Source organism: Clupea harengus, chromosome 20 (genome assembly GCF_900700415.2).
Source record: "Clupea harengus chromosome 20, Ch_v2.0.2, whole genome shotgun sequence".
Taxonomy (NCBI): Eukaryota; Metazoa; Chordata; class Actinopteri; order Clupeiformes; family Clupeidae; genus Clupea; species Clupea harengus.
In genome coordinates, this window is record NC_045171.1 from 20,957,299 (window position 1) to 20,969,798 (window position 12,500).

General features: G+C 44.3%; 1 protein-coding gene, 2 long non-coding RNA genes and 1 pseudogene across 3 annotated transcripts in view; all 4 read left to right on the forward strand.

Moving 5' to 3' along the window:
- LOC116218010 (transcription factor E2F4-like) overlaps positions 1-3,674 on the forward strand; it is a 9,745-nt gene extending 6,071 nt beyond the window's left edge. The window contains 5 exon segments of the mRNA XM_031558060.1: positions 398-445; positions 2,522-2,560; positions 3,225-3,252; positions 3,254-3,316; positions 3,650-3,674. Of these exon segments, the coding sequence (XP_031413920.1) occupies positions 398-445; positions 2,522-2,560; positions 3,225-3,252; positions 3,254-3,316; positions 3,650-3,674 (203 nt within the window).
- Positions 3,675-4,197: 523 nt separating this feature from the next.
- Positions 4,198-12,500, forward strand: part of LOC116225179 — a 22,928-nt gene continuing 14,625 nt past the window's right edge. The window contains exon 1 of the long non-coding RNA XR_004165964.2: positions 4,198-4,407. This is a non-coding gene — a long non-coding RNA (uncharacterized LOC116225179). The remainder of the gene's footprint in view (positions 4,408-12,500) is intronic.
- On the forward strand, positions 5,346-6,405 carry LOC116225177. Its single transcript, XR_004165962.2, has 4 exons — positions 5,346-5,568; positions 5,916-6,011; positions 6,181-6,240; positions 6,395-6,405. It is a non-coding gene; the product is annotated as an uncharacterized LOC116225177 (long non-coding RNA).
- The window catches only part of LOC116225176, a 10,016-nt pseudogene continuing 6,717 nt past the window's right edge, over positions 9,202-12,500 (forward strand).

The following is a 12,500-nucleotide window of genomic DNA, read 5'->3' on the forward strand; positions in this document are numbered from 1 at the left end:
CAACTCACACACACTACATATGCAGTTACACTCACACTGGTCTCTTCCATTCACTGCATATGTAGTTAGACACTTCCACTGGTCTCTCCCATTCACTGCATATGTAGTTAGACACTTCCACTGGTCTCTCTTATCTCGCCACTTTCACCCACCCCAGGAAAATCTTTCTGTGGGCAGCACAGCATCTTACTGTTAAGGCATTTGAGAAGTGAAATGTGTTTGTTAAAAGCAGTGAAGCCCAAACTATGCTCTCTGAGTGACTGAGTGACTGAGTGACTGAGTGAGTGACTGAGTGAGTGACTGAGTGACTGAGTGACTGAGTGACTGAGTGACTGAGTGATGGCTGGCTGTCCCAGTTCATCACAGCTGATGAGCCTGTTCTGTACTTCTGTTTCAGTGTTGGACTTCCCCAAGGAGATGTCCGAGATGTTTGACCCAACTAAAGGTACCCGCCACATCAGTCTGAGTGTCTTCAGTGGTGCTCTCAAGGGAGAGATGCACACCCCAGTCAATATTACATGATTCTGGGACTATTTCTAATTGATGTCCCTCTCCCCCTCCCCTCTGTATCTCTCCTCCCCCTCCCCTATACAGTACCAGTCAAAAGTTTTGGCACACTTTCTCATTCTTTCTCAAGTTTTTTCTTTACTTTTGTTATTTTCTACATGGTAGAAACAACTTTTTTGTTTAGAACATCATTCCATATGTGTTCTTTCGTAGTTTAATTTTTTCAGTATTAATCTACAATGTAGAAAATAAATAAAAGTAAAGAAAACACTTAAAAAAATAAAGGTGTTTCCAAACTTTTGACTGGTACTGTATATCTCTCTCTTCCCCCTCCCCTCTATATCTCTCTCCTCTCCCTACCCTATATCTCTCTCCTCTCCCTACCCTATATCTCTCTCCTCTCCCTACCCTATATCTCTCTCCTCTCCCTCCCCTCTATATCTCTCTCCTCTCCCTACCCTATATATCTCTCCTCTCCCTCCCCTCTATATCTCTCTCCTCTCCCTCCCCTCTGTATCTCTCTCCTCTCCCTACCCTATATATCTCTCCTCTCCCTCCCCTCTATATCTCTCTCCTCTCTCCTCCCCCTCCCCTCTATATCTCTCTCCTCCCCTTTATCTCTCCTCCCTCCATCCGATTGGCTCTGTCTCTCACCCTATCTCCCCACCCCTGTCCTTCTAAGACCCCATGCAGACGAAGCCTAGTTTGCCTGAACCCGGGTTCATTTTCACACATATCAACTTTTAAATCGCGTGCACATGAACCCAGCGAATCCGATTGACTCAGCTGTAGTACATCCACCACGCCTGTTGGTGGCGCTTTGGTGCTACAGACAACTGAAGAAAATGGAGAAGAAGACAGGAGCATGCTATCAAAGTAACATATGACAGTAGTTGAGCTCCAACTAGCAACGTTTAGCTTAGCCGCATAGCCTACATTTAATCTGCACAGTAACACATTATGGTGGTTTATAAAATCAGTGGTAAGAGCAGACTGTAGGTTAAGCGAAAAATAATTATATTTGTTATTGATAATAAAGAGTTTAGAACAGTGCAACAAAGCAATTTGCAACATGACATGTCTGAGTTGTTTAAATGCCTGTGCTTTATGGAGATGCTGAGCTTGAGCACGAGAAACCACAATGCAAGTGCTGTGGATCCTGGATGTTTCATGGTTTACAATTGCTTCCAATTTCATGGTTTTATTACTAACAACAAATGTAGGCTATTGTTGAGGGCTTTGTCCTTCACATACTGTAGGCTACCGCTGAAGTAACGTTAACGCTAGCTAGTAGCTATCGCTATCGTTGTCTGACAGGACTAAAGCTTACGTAACATTCATCTGTTTTGAAACTTCCGTCTATAATAAAAAATCTTTTCACGTCAGATTTGCTCATATAGGCTATTGCTGACACTTTTAAAACTGGTTTTTGAAAAATGGTCTGATGCAAATAGATTAAACAGTGATAGACTAAAGTGTGGCTTGTTAATGTCATCCCTTTCCTAACAACAGATAGATAGATACATTTGTATTAATCCCGGTAGGGAAATTCACGTGGAAAAGGAGCAAGGTAAGGAAGAATTTTTTTTTTTAAACTGGAGAGCTGTTATAACTGGCTGCCAAACTCACTGTGCCATGGCAACCCATTCAGTTATTAAATAATGCCGGTTGTGTCCATTGTTCTGGCTGGTCTAATGATGCGATCACGTGGGGCAATCCGATTAGGTATGCGGATAGCGTGCAGACGAACACCAACCGCAACCTGATTTCGAGTTTACTCACTTTGGACCCCCGATTCGAGGGAGTGCGGATACAGTGCGTTCGTCTGCACGATAGGGCTATCTGGTGACGGGGTTCTCCGGGTTCAGGCAAACTAGACTCCGTCTGCATTGGGCCTAAGTAAATGATGTTCCATGCCTAATACTGTGTGTTTACAGAATGATCTGATATTGATTGATTGATTGATTCTCTCTCTCTCTCTCTCTCTCTCTCTCTCTCTCTCTCTCCCCCACAGAGAGTACTGATCTTCTGGACGACCTCATGGCTTCTGAGGGTGAGTTTGTCAGTCTCTGGTTTCCCCACTGTGGGACATTGGAGTGGAGCATGTACTTCTCACATGCATCAGAAATGCGATGTACTTCTCACATATATCAGAAATGCGATGTACTTCTCACATATATCAGAAATGTGTTGTACTTCTCACATATATCAGAAATACGTTGTACTTCTCACATATATCAGAAATGTGATGTACTTCTCACATATATCCGAAATGTGTTGTACTTCTCACATATATCAGAAATGCGTTGTACTTCTCACATGCATCAGAAATGCGTTGTACTTCTCACATGCATCAGAAATGTGTTGTACTTCTCACATGCATCAGAAATGTGATGTACTTCTCACATATATCAGAAATGCGTTGTACTTCTCACATGCATCAGAAATGCGTTGTACTTCTCACATGCATCAGAAATGTGATGTACTTCTCACATATATCAGAAATGCGTTGTACTTCTCACATATATCAGAAATGCGTTGTACTTCTCACATATATCAGAAATGCGTTGTACTTCTTACATGCATCAGAAATTCTTTTTTTTTACCAGGATGCAGTGGCAACTTGCAAAGAATGGAAAATTAAGCTCTTGCTATTTAAAATATCTCCCCCTCTCTCTTCTCTTCCTCCCCCCGCTCTCCCTCCTTCCCTCCTGCAGTCTTCTCCCCACTGCTGCGGCTCTCTCCTCCCGGGTGACCATGACTACATCTACAATCTGGACGAGAGTGAAGGCTTGTGTGACTCTTCGATGTGCCCATTTCTAGTCTTTCTCCCAAACTCACTCACCGCATATGTGGCATTTACTTGTCATTCCTTTTGTCCTCCCCCTGCCGAACAGAGTTGGCCGACTCTATTTTGAAAGACTGTTGTATAAGCTGATTTCTTAAATGTCGATATTTTTCATAAACCTGTTTTTATTATTTTGTAAGAAAAGCAAAATACGTTAAGAGGATCCTGAGAGATCAGTTCTGCCCTGTTTATAGAAGTGGCTATTATGTCACAAGACTCTTTATGACATCACAAAGCAGTGGTCATCCTTGCCCAGATTCTCCTATGATGTCACAGACCTTTCACACCACGAAGATCTTATGACCTCACTGGCCTGTGATGATGCCTCAACGTTTTTGACATCATAGAAGCAGCTGATTGGTTGATGGTCATTACCTGCTCATAATTTTGGGAGGATTTGCTGCAGCAGCCAATGGAAATAAAATCGTGGACATTTAGGGGTTGAAACTCAGTAGTACACACACATGCACACACTTTCACTCTCATTCAGGCATACAGTAACAATTACTGTATCTATGTCAACAATTGCATTGATGAAAGTGAACCAAATGAGGTGCATAAATGAAGATGGAAAATCATTGTGTGTGAGAGAGAGAAAGAGTGTGTGTGTGTGTAAGAGAGAGAGAGAGATCACAGTGGCATGATTCAGGTGCATCGTGTGCATCCAGATGTGTGTGTCTGCCTGTTCTGGAGAGCAGAAGCTGTTTGTGTGTGTGTGTGTGTGTGTGTGTGTGTGTCTGGCTGGCTGTTCTGGAGAGCAGAAGCTGTGTGTGTGTGTGTGGCTGTTCTGGAGAGCAGAAGCTGTGTGTGTGCCTGGCTGTTCTGGAGAGCAGAAGCTGTGTGTGTGTGTGTGTGTGTGTGTGTCTGGCTGTTCTGGAGAGCAGAAGCTGTGTGTGTGTGTGTGTGTCTGGCTGTTCTGGAGAACAGAAGCTGTGTGAGTGAATAAGAGAGTAAAACTGTTTAACGTAGCTGTCAGAGGTGCTGAGCTGTGCTAAAGCCCCCATTTTCCACTTCCTTACATTCATTGGTTGGTTGCCACTGTGTGTGTGTGTGTGTGTGTGTGTGTGTGAGAGAGAGAGTGTGTGTGATGTGATATCCCAGGGGTGTTGCAGTTGTGATGTCTCTGTCATACAGTACTCCTCAGACACGCTGCAGTGCACTAAAACGTACTTACCCAGCATCTTGAGCACTCAGATCACATCATGCCCCTGTGTGTGTGTGTGTGTGAGTGTGAGAGCTGTAGTAGGGTGTGTTTGAGAGAGTGAGGCTGTGGTTCATGTTTGTAGTGTGTAAATGTAGGATGCAGATGTGTGGGTGAGTGTGTGTTTGTGTGTGAGTGTATATGATGAGATGCATATATTTTTGTATTTTCAGAAAGGCCTATCAGACTCAAACTACTCTCAGTCGCAATTCAGGTTGTCATCATTTTAATATCGCACTTTACAGTCCTCACGTCACTGCCTCCACACAGTACTGCTCCAGTGACAAAGTCTAATTTCTACCCAAACCCGCGAAAATAGCCCCAAACACATGATATAATCCCTGCATATGTCACTAGTTTGTATTCCCTTCCCATCAGCAATAAAATTAGTTGAACCCATTTGGTTGTTTTTGTCAGGCTTTCATTTCTGTGGCATTTGTTTGTTTGTTTGTTTGTTTGTTTGTTCATTCATTAAATAAGCAATACATTTATACATCTTTACCGGGACCTGGCAGGACTTTTGGTGGGCGTTCCATCTGCAGAAATGACTGCTGGGAGATGATCCAACCAGTTCAGTTTGTATGACTCCAAACAGTGAAACAAGCCCTGATTGTTAATCCTGAAACATGCAAAAAAAAATTGACAAAAAAAGTATTGTATTATGAATCAATTCTGAGCCTTGATACAACCTTTTTCTGAGGATTTTATGTACACTTCAAGAAAATAGCTTGTCTGTGTGCTCATTGACCGCGGGGGGCGACATATTACTCATTTGATTCATGAGAAAGGAAGAAGAGGGGGAAACGTGTGACGTGTAACTGATGCGCTGAAAACGTCATTCAGAAACGCTGATGTGTTACTTCTTCCATTGGGTTTACATGGTGAACTTTGGGCTTGTATTTAGCTACAGTATTCATTTCTAAACATGCAATAACGGGAAACAATAAGGCGACGATTGTTTAAACGTGTGAAGGCTACCACAGAGAAACGGGAAGCAGCCGAGGACATGGCGGTAGGTTATAAATTGTCTGTCGTGTTCGTGGCGAGCTGCTTAGTGTACACTGTTATTGACAGAACCAGCCGGTGAGTTAGCAAAGCGGTTATAGCAGGCGGATCTGGGTTTCTAAAGTACGCTTATGTGTTACCTGATTTTTTTTTTTTTTTTTTTAAATAGCTAGATATGTATGCATTATGCTAGGTGTGTATGCATTATCGTTGGTCGTGATTTTGTTTGTCGTGCTGAATTTCTGTCGACATGCTGTCGATTCTGGATTTAACTAGATTAATTCTCCTGTTGTCCGGATGAGACGTTGTTTCCCTTAAAATGCCCTCTCCCCTTTATTGCACCCTCACGAGCAGCCTAAAGGCAAGGTCGGCACGAAAGGCAAGAAGCAGATCTACGAGGAGAACGATGCGACTATGAAATTCTACACTCGAGTCATTCTGGGAGCGAATGTAAGTGCGGATTTTCTCTGGCATTGCTCAGTATTATGATTAGCTAACGGCACTGTAGTACTGTTGCCCCATATGGGTGGCAGAATAGTGTTGCTATGTGGCCTTGATGTGTCGGGGTGGATCCTAGCATAAGCCCTTGATTATTGTCATTGACTTTCTTTCTTCTCAGGCCATATATGCGGGGATAAACTTGCTACTCTTCTACAATTCGTCTACATTCTCGACATGGGTGAGAGCATGGCTAGTTTTACACACATTTCCGTGTCCTGATTCATCTTGCGTTGCTGATGTTTCTCACCTCTGGTTCTCTATTAAATGCTCTTTCTGTCACCCTCCCCTGGTAACCCCCCCTTCCTCTGACCTCCTGTGTGTTGCCATGGCAGCTGCTGCTTGGTCTTTTCGCTGCTGTGTATGCCGCTAGCTACCGTCCATGGCAGCCATGGCCAAGCCAGCCTTCGCTTGAGACGGGAGTTTGCTGACGGAGGCATCGACCTCAACATGGAGCAGGGCATGGCCGAGTGAGTCTGTCTGTCTGTCTGTGTGTTTGCTTATGTTTACAGTATGACAGGATTAAACACACAGGGCTGGGAAGTCCGTTGAAACGCTGCAACACTGACACTGCCTGAATTTTGAGGTGTGTGTGTGTTTACTCCATATTCCCAGGGCAGTACTGCCCGACCAGGATATAGCTCACTGACAGCTCGTGTGTGTGGTGTGTGTGTGTGTGTGTGTGTGCATGACCCTACACTAAGAATGTATTTGTATATCGGCTGACTCTTCCCCCTACTCCCTCCCTGTAGGCACCTGAAAGATGTGAATCCTCCTGACGGCCATAGTGCAGGGTCCTCAGCACCCTCCTCCTCCTACTTCTGGTAATCTTGGCTGCTGGGTACGTCCACTGTCCTCTCATGACCCCATCGACCCCCGGATCGCTCTGTCCTCTCATGACGCACTATTATTACCTGAGCCTGTCCATCAACTCAGCTCAGAGGGGCAGAAATGGCTGATTGATGCTGGCTTGTAATCTGCTGATTTTATGTAGGCAGTGTTGTTCATTAAAACATTAAAAGAGACTTCATTTATGTCATTTTTTTTCATGAGATGATTTTCAGATGCCAGGTTTAGTGGTTTCATGAGCAGACACCTTTGTTCTCTCAACATGACAGAAACCAGTCTGTGGCACTTACCACACCGACTTATCAAGGTTAACATGCAGTAAGTAATCAAGGAAATAACAATATATTTTTCTCTCTTGCTGTCTGTCCCTCCCTTTCTGTCTGTCTGTCTGTCTGTCCCTCTCTCTCTGTCTGTCAGGCCCCTGCTCGTGCGATGCAAGCTGCTGTGGGTGAACTTCCTGGGTCATGGTTTTCTGCGTCGTCTCCCGTCGGCCCCTGAGGAGGTGAACGAGAAGAAACAGCGACGCCAGGAAAGACGACAGATGAAGAAATTCTGACCCATTCTTTTATCATTCTTTTCTTCTTTTTTTTTTTTTTTTTTTTTTTTTTTAGAAAACCACATGATTATCCACAGCCAACCAAGGACAGTTGAACTACATTACTCTCAAACAAACGTCTGGGTTAAAAAGTGGTGTGATCAAACATGTCATACACACACACACACACACTCACTCACTCACTCTCAGCCTCCCTGTTCCAGTCCTGCCACTGTCTTGGTTTCTCTCCTGTTCACACTCTCTCTCTCTTCCACCACCATCCTCACGCTCTCTTACAGCTGTAAATTGCTCTTCTCTCTGATACCACGTGGGGGCAGTATACTTATGACTCTACTCAGGGCTTCCTCACAAAGACTGAGCTGCAATGGTTGGCCTCTGTGAAGTCCAGTTGTACGATTCAGCAGCTTAACTGTCTGTTTTAATGGTGTGTTAGGTGGCAGAGTTCTAAACAGATGCCCTCCATGCGGACGTCTGTGAGTTGGGGTCAGCTGCATAGCATGCTCCACATCAGTGACGGGTGTCTCTCTTGACCGGGCTCAACTGTGTGACGTGTGTGTGTGTGGTGCTGGCATGAGTTTAGTCATTTTACATGTTTACAGTACGACGGTGTTGAACACGCCGACTGTGAAGTCCTTTGAAACAGTGCATCAAATGTAATGATTTGAAGGTGCGGATGTGGTACAGAGGTGTGTGTCTGTGTTTGAAAAGACAGTAAGGGTTATTTTCCAAGGTCTCGAGCCCTTTAAAGCCAAGATGTGAGACGCGAGATGATGTTGGTTGTTCTCTGAAACTCGGCATGGCAATAAAGAATGACTGACTGTGTTGTGTGCTCGCGCCACTTCAGTTGACTGTTAACTGTTTCACTTAACGGTTCACCCCGTGGCTTGCGTGAACTCCTCGTCTGCTTGTAGAGTCTGTGTTTGGGTGGGGAGGAGATGAGGGCTGGAGGGAGACTGGCTGTGTTCACACTGGATGCACGGCTCTGGAGGGAGACTGGCTGTGTTCACACTGGATGCACGGCTCTGGATTTTCATATTGAATATTTCTGGCCCCTCGTCCGTTAGCTGTCCAAATATGGCTTTTTTTTCTGAAATGCTATATGTGTGTCTGCCTGAATAACGCTACTGCAGTGTCTTAATGTACATACGAAATAAATTTCAATATAAAACTCTAATTTGCATTGTATTTGTTATCTTTAACGGATCCCGAAGACTAAATACGTTTTAATGTGATTTAACATCTTATTCTCATTACTCCTAACTGCTCCAAACAACCTAACCATTACTTTATTCCCTTTTTCGCAGTGGGATCTAACCCTTGAGTCCACTAAACGCTATCGGGTAATAAATGTTTTGGATGCTGCACCTCAATGACGTTTTTTCGTAGCCGCGGTCAGCTCAAGGATACCATTTAGAAAAAAATATCGTCTAGTCTAAGTGAAACAAACTAGTTTAATAGATTAAGGGCCCTTTTTATTTAACTAATGCAAATTAAACACTCCATTTGTCGTTAAGATTTTCTTTGTATAATGTGATGTGTGTCGGGTCAGATCTGACGAAAGTTCACCACCTTCTAACCTCAGAACTGAATAAACGCCACGTACGTTTCCCTGCAACTCAACTTGATCGCAAGGGTGGCCGGAGTGCTGTTTGAGCGGCAGAGACTCGCACCAACCACATCTCCGTGCGGTGCATATTCCACTACGACGAGGCAGTGTCCGTCCAATCAAAACCCAACAACAAAACAATTATTCGACAGACGATACTATTTCTTTCTGGGCTTGCTAGCAAGGTTGGCTAATTCCACAACCAGAGCTTTACCCTCTCCCTTTACATCTACTAGATAGATGTCAGAATAACACTGAAATCTAGAGCTAACGAGTCTCCGTGATGCGAGCCCGCTAGGAAGGAAGGAAGGAATGAGAGGTCGACATAGAAGAAGCAGGGAGACATTTAAACTAGCCTGACAGACACTCAGCTCTCAAAGTAAGCAAATCTAACGTTACAGCTAATAACAGCGTTATCGGAGGAGAGGTAAGGTAACGTTAACCTAACGGTGTATCTGTGCTTGTTTCTTGGATATAATTTTCAGATTCTTGAGCGTTAGCTTGCAGCAAGCATTTAGAAAACAGACCATTTAACGGAATAGTTCATTTAAATAACAGCTAATGATATCTGTTAACTATACCTTACCGGCCGCAAATTACGGTAGCAGAACTAACGTTAGTGGTTTTCAGAATTATTACCAGAATAATTTATAACTATGTATTCTGCTTGCTAGCTAGCTAGCTAGCCAGCCAATAAGCATGGTATTAAACATGTTATAAACCTGATATTAGCAACCGGCTGATAATTAACTAAGGATAGCTGGTGGTTGATTTGATCATGTGATATTTGAAATTGTTATTGTGTAATTAGGCAATTGAGGATGAACATGATATAGATGATCTAGGTGGGTGTCTATGGTCAACTCAGTTATGGTGTAGCGTGTATTACAGAAATGCATCCAGTATTTCCTGGAACTATAGGTACAAGTTCAACGTTCAATGTGTGACTTGCAACATAAGTAACCGACAGCAGCTAGCTAAACCTCGATTGTCTTTCGTGCCGTTTCAGATGCCAGACATGAATGCCCTCCTCACCAGTTGCCTTATCCTGTCGTGCCTGCTGCTGTGTTCGGAGACGGTGCCCATAGGTATGGACAAGACTAAAGTCAAGCTGCCCGAGGAGACCGTGGAGGAGACTCCGCAGAGCGTGGTGAGAGTCAGACACCGGCAGCCACAGAAATCTAAACACAGCACAGATGTGTGTTAGTTCCTCCTGACTGCACGTCTTACTCGCTGCACGCTAACACTGCGAATACAAGACGAGACTTTGGATGCAGATCGTACCTCAGATGACGTGATTTCCTGCTTGCTTTGGGGTGCAGCCATATCCCACTAGCTGAAGCAGACAGACGCCCAGCTGCAGGGGCCTGCTAGGTTGTGTGTTATGCTGACCCTGACTCCCCGAGTTGTCCAGTGATGTGATAAGCGTGTGTGTGTGTGTGTGTGTGTGTGTGTGTGTGTGTGTGTGTTTCCCTCCAGGACACAGGGTTGCACTATGATCGCTATCTCAGGGAGGTCATCGACTATCTGGAGAAAGACCAGCACTTCAGAGAGAAGCTCCACAACACAGACATGGAGGACATCAAGGTAATATAGGTGTCACCCTTCCAGCCTCGACAACGCTTACATTTATCATTCATCTACAGCAGCGCAGCACTGTACAGATACAGATTTAGTCAAAGGTGTGTGTGTGTGTGTGTGTCTTGTATTTTGTGTCATGGTGCTTGTGTGTATGCTTACGTGTGTGTGTGTGTGTGTGTGTGTGTGTGTGTGTGTGTGTGTGTTTGTGTGTGTGTGTGTGTGTGTGTATGTGTGTTGACGACAGCAAGGGAAGCTGGCTAAAGAGCTGGACTTTGTGAGCCATCACGTGCGGACTAAACTGGACGAGCTGAAGAGGCAGGAGGTCAGTCGCCTGCGCACCCTCATCAAAGCCAAGCAGGACATGGAGGAGGGGAACGGTGACCTTAACGCACTCACACACACACACACACACACACACACACACACACACAAACATGCCATCGGCCATCAACACTCACAAACTCATAATTATACATGACATCACCACATGGATCTGCTAATTGTCTATGTACTCAGTGGCGTAGCGGGTGTTTTGGCCGCCCTGTGCGGTAGCCAAATTCGCCGCCCCCCTTCAAGGAAGATTTCCTACTGGTGCGAATTTTTGTTATTGTTGTCAATATATGACTTTGAAGCTCCGCAAGTCTTTGTCCTAGCGTCATAAAAAGAACACCCCCAGAAACCTTGAATCTTGTTCTGTGTACAGATATATACAGTTCGTTACCTAGTTATGCTAGCTAACTAGCTAGCTAAGGAAACTTGTAATAACCTTAAACGGTTTAAATGGAAGAGTTCCATTTACATAAAATGATAGCTAGTTATCTAGCTGATGTTATAGTCTCCTCGATTTAACTGATCAAATTATAATAGGAAAAGGTCGAAACCCTCAGGGTGCCTGTGCAACTTTGTATGAAAGAGTTCATATTCATGAGTTCATATTGACACATATTAACACGAAGAGTTCAGCCAGCGCATGTATTACCTTACCTATTTGTGTGTAAAGAATGCTGATATGAAATATGAAAACAACCAGTAGAAACATCTGTGTATAATGTTCTTCAAAAACTTTTGATACTGTGCTTGAAAATGTTGCAGAATGCAGTCCAGAAGTACAATTGGCACTAAACACAGAGACGTTCCACCAAGACGTTCACACGCGCAGGTCGCGGGAGATTGTTTACAAGCTGTCGAACTAATACGTTGCAAAAATGGAAGCTAGGGAGACCGCGCCACTACAAAACAGCACCATATTCTAAATTCGGCCATTAGGGAAAACAACTATTATCAAAAAATTACAACAAAATAAATCACAAGAAAGTAATACAATTATAGTATTGGCCGCCCCCATTCAATTGGCCGCCCTGTGCGGTCCGCACACCCCGCACACCCCACGCTACGCCACTGTATGTACTGTGTGTGTGTGTGTGTGTGTGTGTGTGTGAGTGTATGCATGTGTATGTGTGTGTGTGTGTGTGTGTGTGTGTGACTGAGTGTTGCTGTGGCTTTTTGGAGAGGTCATCCATAGATATGTCTGCTGGCTCAGCTTTGTAATGCGGTTGCCATGGTGACCGGTCTCCCCAGTGACCATTGCATCATCTTCTATCTATTTTCTGATCAGTGATGAGAACTGTACAAACTGCGCATACAAACACCGTAGCAACCAGTCCACATATAGACAGTACTTTGTGTACGGCTGATTTAATGAGACACAGATAAGACAGAAGTGCCAATAAAGTTGATGCGCGGGGGGCAGCCATCTTGGATTCTGATGTTGGTGTTGGTGAGGTTCGTCTGACTTTTCGGTTTGGAATTCCGGCTTCAGGGGATGTTCCTGTTGAAACTTCTAACTTGG